The sequence below is a fragment of the Miscanthus floridulus genome, chromosome 1 (assembly GCF_019320115.1).
Source record: "Miscanthus floridulus cultivar M001 chromosome 1, ASM1932011v1, whole genome shotgun sequence".
Taxonomy (NCBI): Eukaryota; Viridiplantae; Streptophyta; class Magnoliopsida; order Poales; family Poaceae; genus Miscanthus; species Miscanthus floridulus.
Window position 1 is genome coordinate 168,456,481 of NC_089580.1, and position 8,647 is coordinate 168,465,127.

Below are 8,647 nucleotides of genomic sequence, written 5' to 3' on the forward strand. Positions count from 1 at the left end.
CCTGCTGGCTCACTGCCTCATCATCATCAGCCGCTACCTCAAGCGCACCCAAATTCTGCACGTATGTAGCATAATCTTTCTCCCAGTACCAACCATCGCATCCATTGCCCTCCCACTAAAATTAAAGCCAAAAAATATTTAGTAAAAAATATTCAAGAAAAGCAGGTCAATTAGCCATAATAATAAAATGCGTAAGAAACTCACATCGCGATCCGGGCACTTGTAGAAAACACGACTCTTGTTGGGTCCCTGTCTCTTGACTCGGTACTCCATCACAATCTTCTGCTTACACTTGCCACAGATAATGAGAGGGAGTTCTGGCCTCAGTCGTTTCGCAACCGAACGAGAGGCCGAGGATCCGGTACCAGTTGACATCTACTTTCTATACTTATTTTTGCAAACTAGTGTAAATTTCATATTTTCTAAAATGATATATTTAAACAAAACTAGTACGGATTTCACAAGTTTTAATAAATAATCATCCGTACTAGTTGACCTTGCTTACGTAATCATCTCGGCGAGCATTTCTCCACCGGACGACACCGTACTTGGCTAAGGAAGAGCTCCGATTCTACGAGGAAGGCAACACGGTCTTCCACGACCATTGCCGCTCTCCCTTGTAGAATCAAAGCTCCTCCTTGACGTCCGTTACCGCTCGGCAGAGAACATGCTCGCCGAGCTTAACATGGTCCGCAAGTTCAACTAGTACGGATTTTCTATAATTTTCTAACTATTTTCTAAGTTTTTCATTTCATGGAAAAATTAATTCTAAAAAATAAAAGGCATGATTTCTAAGTATTTCATTTCATGGAAAAAATAATTCTAAGTGACCTGCTCGATATCGGCGAGCTCGCGGGCGTTTAGGTTGCCGAGGATAGTAACATTTATAGATGACATTTGTAGGTCTGAAGTTATCAAATATCCATCAAATTATAGCTCAAAAACATGTTTCAATAAATAACCATCCGTACTAGTTGACCTTGCTTACGTGATCATCTCGGCCAGCATTTCTCCACCGGACGGCACCGTACTTGGTCAAGGAAGAGCCCCGATTCTACGAGAAAGGGAACACGGTCTTCCACGACCGTTGCCGCTCTTCCTCGTAGAATCAAAGCTCCTCCTTGACGTCCGTTACCGCTCGGCAGAGAACATGTTGGCCGAGCTGAACACGGTCCACAAGTTCAACTAGTACGGATTTTCTACAATTTTTTAACTATTTTCTAAGTTTTTCATTTCATGGAAAAATTAATTCTAAGATCACGTAAGCCGCCGGGGACGAGGATGGCGCGTGCTCCAGCGAGGACGAGCGAGGCGTGATTTTGATGAACTAATTTAACTTTTGTTTATCCAAACATATATGCAAATCATCATGTGATTTTAAGCTAAAAATGACATATAAAATTATAATAAAGTCCAACATATAAAGTTACATATGCATCTACATCGCAAAATGAGACAAGCTACTGATAAAACATAAGAGGATTAAGTTTGTTACCTCCAAAATCGAAGAGCAACACCAATGGAGGAGGAGAGAGCAAGAACAACAACAAACTGAAGAACAGAGGCAGTGAGTTTAAATAGAATGGCTCGGGCTCGGGAAGAATGAAATGAGCTGGATTATAGACCGAGATAATTAGTCCCGGTTAGAGGGCCAAACCGGGACTAAAGATTAATCTTTATTCCCAGGTCATCACCCAAACCGGGACTAAAAGATTTAGTCCCGGCTGGTATTACCAACCGGGACCGGTTGGTAATACCAGCCGGGACTAAAGATTCCTGCCCCACGGACGACCGTTGGACAGGGACCTTTAGTTCCGATTGGTATTATCCATCGGGACTAAAGGGTCCTTTAATCCCAAGAGAAAAAAAAATAGCAAGACTAATGCTAAATTAGAACCTTTCTAAAGTAGGTTCTCCGGTAGCGCCCTCCACTCATGTCGCGGTCGCCACAGCTCACGCCGCTGGCTGTCCCCTTTACCGCGCTCGAGGCTACCTTCTGGCCGAGACCAGGCTCCACGAGGATGAAGCCCGCGAGCTCGAGCGCGGCTCTCTGGCCGAGACCGGGCTCCACGACGATGACGCCCGCAAGCACGCAGATGGCAGATGGCGCTGGTCGTCCGTGCAGGCTCCGAGGGAGCAAATGTGCAGCGGCTCCAGGAGGAAGGCGATGGACTATTAGGAGAGAGAAAGCAAAGAAAAAAAGAGCATTTATTAGGGGAAGAAACATGCATGGGATCAGATGATTTAGCTGGCTGCTATGGAAGGTGTGCGTAATTTCAACCATTGAGACTGTTCCTACAAGTTACGAGTCATTTAACGAGAAGGTTACCGTGAGACTTGCGTCACTCGAACAAGGAACAAAGCTTTAACGGTTGTAGTAACGGTAGGGCATTTTGTAAGGCCCGTGGATTTGTCGGCCGTTGACACTTCTTCATATGTCGGTGGGAGCTGTCGGTTGATGCTTGATGTTGGCGATGTGTGAATATACGATGGATCTGTCAAACTGTTAACTAATGTGCACTCTTATTTAGGCGATTGACATATAAGAGCAAGGCTAATAATACGGTTCGCCGCTGGCTGTACGAATCCTTATACTTTACCTCTCAGTCCATCCATATAGTAGTTATAGTCTTCACTATTAATACATGACACACTTGTATGTCTCACAGAGTTTTTTTTTTCCTATGTCCAAATCGGCTGTAAACTTACAGCCCGCTTCTTCTATCTCATTTTCTCTCTCCTCCACTTTAACATTTAGCCTGCTTACACCCTCTTATTATACCTGCTCTTGTTCTCCTCTTCCATCGCTGCTTTTTATCCAAGCAACACCAATTATAATGTTCTTTCTTTATAAAAAAAAGGATGTTCTTTTATTTCAAGGAAGTAGTAGGTGCTAGAAAGGATTAGTTCTCTAGCTGTATTTTACTGATTGTTACACAGTATGGCCATAACTTACAAGAAGACCTTGCAATAAAAATAGATCCCAAGCTGGTCCACGGCCCACTTCCTTTGAGAATGCATTGATCTGATCTGTTCGTTCCACTGTTTGCCTTCAATCTTCATCAGACTACAGTTAGAATGAGCATCATATTGCTTCGCAAGGGCATGCTCGTTTGAACTTATCAACCAACTTATTAGTTAAAATCTACGGTGTTTTTCTCTCACAATAAAATAGTTTCAACCGATTTTAATACCAGTTCAACAGGCCCATGAACTCACTCCTATTTAGAGCAGCGTAGTATTTGCTTCGTGACCAGATCCGTAAATCCGTTGTTGCTCTGCTCCCACGAGATCTGGCTAATACAAATTAGAATGAAACATGACTAGCTCCGTTGTTCTTGTTTGAGCAACTGCCAATCCGAAACCAGGATGTAAATGTTATTAGAATGTTGGATTAAAGGGGTGGATCTAGAGGATGCACCGGCAATTGGCTCACCTATCATCATGGGTCATGTATGATTGCTATCAACAAGTGGGTAAGTCATACTCCATCCATCATTCCATCCGGAAATAATAAACATATTTTCATACGTGAATTGGCAATTTTTTATCAACAACTAGTCAAATTATATTGGCTACATGCGGTCGTAGATCCTGGAACTTTTTATTTTTCTAAAAAAAATAGTCAAATTATATACAGATTTAGGGCATAAAACTTGCATCAGTGTATTTGTATTCTAATTGCCTTTGAAATGATATTTATTTTTAACATTCGACGGCTGAAAATGTGTGACGAAAAGAAGTGGGCAAGCATAGCCCAGTTTATATCAAATGGACGCCGAGCTATCTGTCCATTACCAGCCCAAGAACTTCCGAAATTCAATGGCCCAGTTTTTCGCTAGGCTCGACTGGCGACCCATAGTGTCCCCAAGCTTATTACGCCTAAAATCGACACTTCCGGCCCAAATATAAAGCCACGGCATTGATTCCAGTGTGGCGAGAAACTCCAGTGGACCACCCAAGTATTCCGCGACAGTGCGACACGGAGGAGAATACGCGACTAGCTCCCCCTCTCACCTCCATGACCACGAACGTTGATTCCTAACTGACCGGTCGCCATTTTCCGTCACGAGGTTCTTCCGTTCCAGGGCGGAGAAGAAGGCATCGACGCACCTTCGTTGGTCCAAAGCCTCGACGCCTTCCCAAAAGGCAAAAGCAGAGCAGCTTTCGGATCGTTCCGATTCTCTTGCAGCGCGAGGGACAGGGGGACAGACACATTCGTGGCCGGCCGCTCCTGCCGTCCGGCGACTTGCACCGGCCATGCGTTCCACTACTTTCACCACGATCGCCGGCACGGCATCTTCACCTGCGTTCATCGGCAGTGACCCGTCGCAAACTCGCGATCGAACAAGCAGCTCGAGCGATGAGTAAGCAAAGGCTTAAGCAGGAAGCGCCTAGATGAGCTGGGGCGTGCAACTGCAACGCAACTGCAACTGCAGCTACAATGGTCTTTTGGATGGTCCAGCTTTGACTGTGTTAGTCGATCTCCTTCAGTGTTCAATAGAAGCGTGTTGTATATTTCTTTAAACTCTTCTCCTTGACACAGTTATACGTAAATCTTTCGCGAGAAAAAAAAAAGCTTAGGAGTTGTGTACGAAACGAAAGCTCCCCGTCTCGCATCTTGCGTCACCGCGTGCGTGGGGTCACTTGGGTGGCCCAAAGCAAGGGCAAAATGCCAAAGGCAGGTGGGGTTCATTCCAAACTTGCGTAGGGGCTGTTTGGTTCCTTCCTCTCTTCCTAAATTTTTTGTCATATCGAATGTTTAGACACATGTATGGAGTATTAAATATAGATTAATTACGAAACTAATTACATAACTTGCGACTAATTTATGAGACGAATCTTTTAAGGCTAATTAGTCCATGATTTGACAACGAGGTGCTACAGTAAACATGTGCTAATGATATATTAATTAGGCTTAAAAAATTCATCTCGAAAATTAGCCTCCATCTATATAATTAGTTTTGTAATTAATTTATATTTAATACTCCTTATTAACCTAAATATTTGATGTGACATGAATTTTATGAGTGTCTAAAGAACCACACACACACACCCGTAGTAAGGTGGCCTTGGACGCTAAAGAGCTCGTGTTTCACGGGGAACAGATTCTGAAGCTCCAAGCAAGGTGGATTCCAGTACGCTGTTTGTAAAGCTGAGGCAACTGCTAGCGCGTCTTGAGTGACGTGTGGAATTCCTACAGCAACAATACTGAAATGCTAAAAAGGCCGTGGACTCGTCATTAGGAAAAGCCGTCAACTAACTAGGGCCATTAAAACATCCCATCCCGTACCCTAACGCCGATGAACCTCCGAGCGAGGCAGGTGTGCGAGCGTGACGGCTACCTTCCACCGGCCCTCCACGGACGAAAGGCATCAGCGTCCCCGAAAAGCAGGGACCGAAACAGAAAAGGGCCGACCCAACCCCCTGACGTGGCCCGGGGACGATAAGTGCCGTCCCGATCGAAACAAGCAAGCAGAATCTCCGACGCGATCGCAAAGGCACAAATGCAGCGACCCACCCAACCTAGCGCCACGCAACAGGTGTCATCCAGCGGCACAAACTCTTTCCGGTCCCGATAAGAAAACGTGATTATCTTTTCGTTCCTTGAATCCTTGTCTTTTTTTTTTCTTCCGACCCGGCCACCTCCACCTCTCCTCGACTCGACGTCGCGATCAGGTCGTAGCATGGATGGATGCGTGCCTCGTGTCCGCCATGATTAGGCTGCAGCGGGAGTTGTTTGTTGACTCGCTGCAGCTGCACGGAGCACGGCTCACCCACCAGCACAGCACAGGGAAAGGACGGACTTTTCAGCGACGAACGAGCTAGAAGACAACAAAAACACTATTCAGTCGGTTTCTAGATTAACAAGTGTGATTGATACTGGTTCGTTACGAGAAAAAAAAATATTGTATTATAACTAATAAATCCTATCTAAAATCAAGTGTAACTTATGATAAATAAATATTGTATTATAACTGATAAATCTTGTATGAAACCAAGTGTAACTGTTCTTAGAGCTTCTGCGAGACGGCACCAATGCAAGAAAACATCCGCCCCCGGGGTATTGTATTGAGCCTTTCGTTTCGGCTGATGTGATAGTGGATTATAAGCTAAAATCGACTTATAATTATAAGCTAAAATAGTATTTTCGTTTCAGCCGAAGCGAAAGGTTGCACCGCTGACGCAGCGTCGCCGAACGCGTCAAATCGTCGTTTTGGACGACCACGATGGGGCAAATTAGAAAACATGAAACACGTAACCGAAGGAGCACATCACGTTCTAGTCAGAGAGAGAAGGTTGGAAGGATTCGGCTAGTGAAAGGCGCACTGGACTATATTACAATTAACTCATTGCTCGGACGCTTGATAAAAGTTTCTTCAAACATCCGAAAGGCATGAGCTTTTCTTTTCTACTCCATATTTGGAGAATTTGCTCGGGAAAGAAGAAAGGTCGGGCTGATCTGTCCGACCAGATCAGAAACGCCCCACCAAAAAAAATGCTAACGAAATAATCCTGCTGTACTACTGTATATAAAAGGAAGCAGTATGCAATTCTGCTAAGGATCTCACTGTTCTGTTCGATCTTTGCTTTGACATTTCGTTCAATGAATGCTCGGCCGAAGCCAATGTGAACTGGGCTCCCATTTGAATTTCCGGACGGCCAGGAAATCAATCAGCCAAGAACGGCTAGTCCGTTGGATCCGCCGATCACGATCTCGGGCGCCGCCTAAGGTTGACGACGACGACGCTGACGTTGTCCGCGCTCTGCCGCGCCAGCGCTAGCTTGGTCAGCAGGATGGCCGCCTCGGCGCACGCCCTGTCCTCGCCGCTCTCGCCGTCGTCGCTCTCGGACCCCGCGCCGTCGCTGGGCCCGGCCTCCTCGTCCCCGCTGCTGCTGCCGCTGCTCTGCCTGGGGCTCAGGTTGGAGGTCGGGCTCGACTGCTCCCCGCCGTGCGGGTGCGGCGCTCTGTTCCGGAGGCAGGTGCGCACGACCTTGCACGCCACCTCGTTGCTCACCACGTCCCACAGCCCGTCGCTGGCCAGGATCAGGAACTCGTCCTCGCCGTCCTTCCTCTCAACCACCCGCACCTCCGGGTCGGAGATCACGAACGGCTTCAGGTAGCTGTCACCAATGGCGCGGGACATGGCGAGCATGCCGAAGACGCGGGCGCCGTCCCAGAAGATGACGCGCCCTCCCGCTGCGTGGATCCGTTCCAGCTCGTCGGCGCGGTCAGCCTGCAACGTTTAATCATCACCCATACGAATTTGATTAGAAAACGCAGGTAGCAATAGCTCATCTCTCTACGAGACCGAGCCTGAAACATTTTTTTTCTCTGTTCGCAGTACCTTGTGGTCATCTGAGAGAGGGATCGCGGCGCCTCCGCTGCAGAGGACCGCGCGGGAGTCGCCGCAGTTGGCGACGACGAGGTGGCGTGGCCCCACCACGGCGACGACGGCCGTGGAGCCCACGTGGTCGCACTTGGGAAGCTGCATCTCGCAGCGGCAGGTGGGCGCCGGGCCGGCGGTCTCCCTGGAGCCGACGGCCTCGGCGTCCATCCTCGAGTAGCTCTTCTCCATGACATCTCTCCACCGCGCCGGCTCGTCCGAAACCGAGGAGCCTGCGGCAGCGGTCGCCTCCTCGGCCACGATCTGGTGCATCCGCTGCCCGCACGACGTCGCCACCTGCATGCACATGCAGCCAATCGGTAAACACTCGGCGAATCGAAAAAAAAAAACCCAACTGCTCGTGCCATCACAGATCAGTCCAGTTCAGATGCCAAGAACTGAACTGTTTGAAGAAGAATTGGCGGGCACTTACATGTGAGCAGCCGTGGCCGTCGAACACCCCGAAGAAGTGGTGGCCGTTGATGAACCCAAGGCGGGCGGTCACCGCGTCCTCCATGTCCCTCCGCCGCCCACAGATCGACATCACGCCGTACCTCGGCGCCGGTGCCCTAACCGCGTCTTCCTCATCCGCCTCCAGCCTCCGCCTCTTCGCTGACGCCTCCTCGGCCACCACCCTGAGCCGCCGGATCTCCATCCTCCGCCGCCGCGCCGCGCGGCTGCCGGCGTCCCCGCCGACGCACTCCCCCTTCCGGTCCGCCGACCCCGCCGCCGCCGCCTCAGAGCAGGTCTCGGCCATGAAACGAAGAACCGATGCCACCAAAGCTAGCTCTCCTGAAATCAAGTACGCGTTGCGCAGGCAAAGGCGAGGGCTCAAGGAAGAAGAAATGGAGCCGCGGCTGCTGCTGCTTCTCTCGTTTTTTCCTTTCGCTAGTGGGATTTTGAGGCTTGAGTGCGAGAGGGGGTGGGTTCCATGTGGTGCCCCGGGGATATATAAGGCAGGGAGGCCACGCGCCACGCGTCCGCCGGGCCGGCCGCCCGTACAGTTGTAAGTTGTCGAAGCCGTCGGATACGCCCCACGTGACGCGCGCCCGTGGCCGGTACGTGGCCCCGGGACGCGTGTCGACGCGTGGGCGCGTCCACCAGGCGCAAGCGAGCTGGGGCGCGCGGCCGCGTGCCACGAGTAAACGGAGCCGGGCCGGGTGGTTCGGCCGGCCCGCCGCGGTGTTTGGTGTTCGCCGTGGGCGTTGCGGCTCACTCGAGGGTGGGGTGGGCGTGGCACGTTGGTTCTGTGGGGATGG

General features: G+C 49.6%; 1 protein-coding gene across 1 annotated transcript; it reads right to left on the reverse strand.

Annotated features, from left to right (window-relative positions):
- Positions 1 to 6,264: 6,264 nt before the first annotated feature.
- Positions 6,265 to 8,320, reverse strand: LOC136501503 (probable protein phosphatase 2C 30). The gene is made up of 3 exons (XM_066497032.1): positions 7,822 to 8,320; positions 7,350 to 7,685; positions 6,265 to 7,238 (listed from the first exon to the last, which is right to left on the reverse strand). Exons 1-3 carry the CDS (start codon positions 8,143 to 8,145, stop codon positions 6,711 to 6,713), a joined length of 1,188 nt encoding a protein of 395 aa, XP_066353129.1. The 5' UTR covers positions 8,146 to 8,320; the 3' UTR covers positions 6,265 to 6,710.
- Positions 8,321 to 8,647: the final 327 nt, after the last annotated feature.

What these genes read in the sequence shown, in the direction of transcription:
- LOC136501503 (XM_066497032.1), bottom strand. Translation starts at nt 8,145, where the DNA reads ATGGCCGAGACCTGCTCTGAGGCGGCGGCGGCGGGGTCGGCGGACCGG. An exon ending in ACGGCCACGGCTGCTCACAT is followed by an intron (nt 7,686 to 7,821) that starts GTAAGTGCCCGC and finishes ATGTGCATGCAG; the next exon opens with GTGGCGACGTCGTGCGGGCA. An exon ending in CTCTCTCAGATGACCACAAG is followed by an intron (nt 7,239 to 7,349) that starts GTACTGCGAACA and finishes TAAACGTTGCAG; the next exon opens with GCTGACCGCGCCGACGAGCT.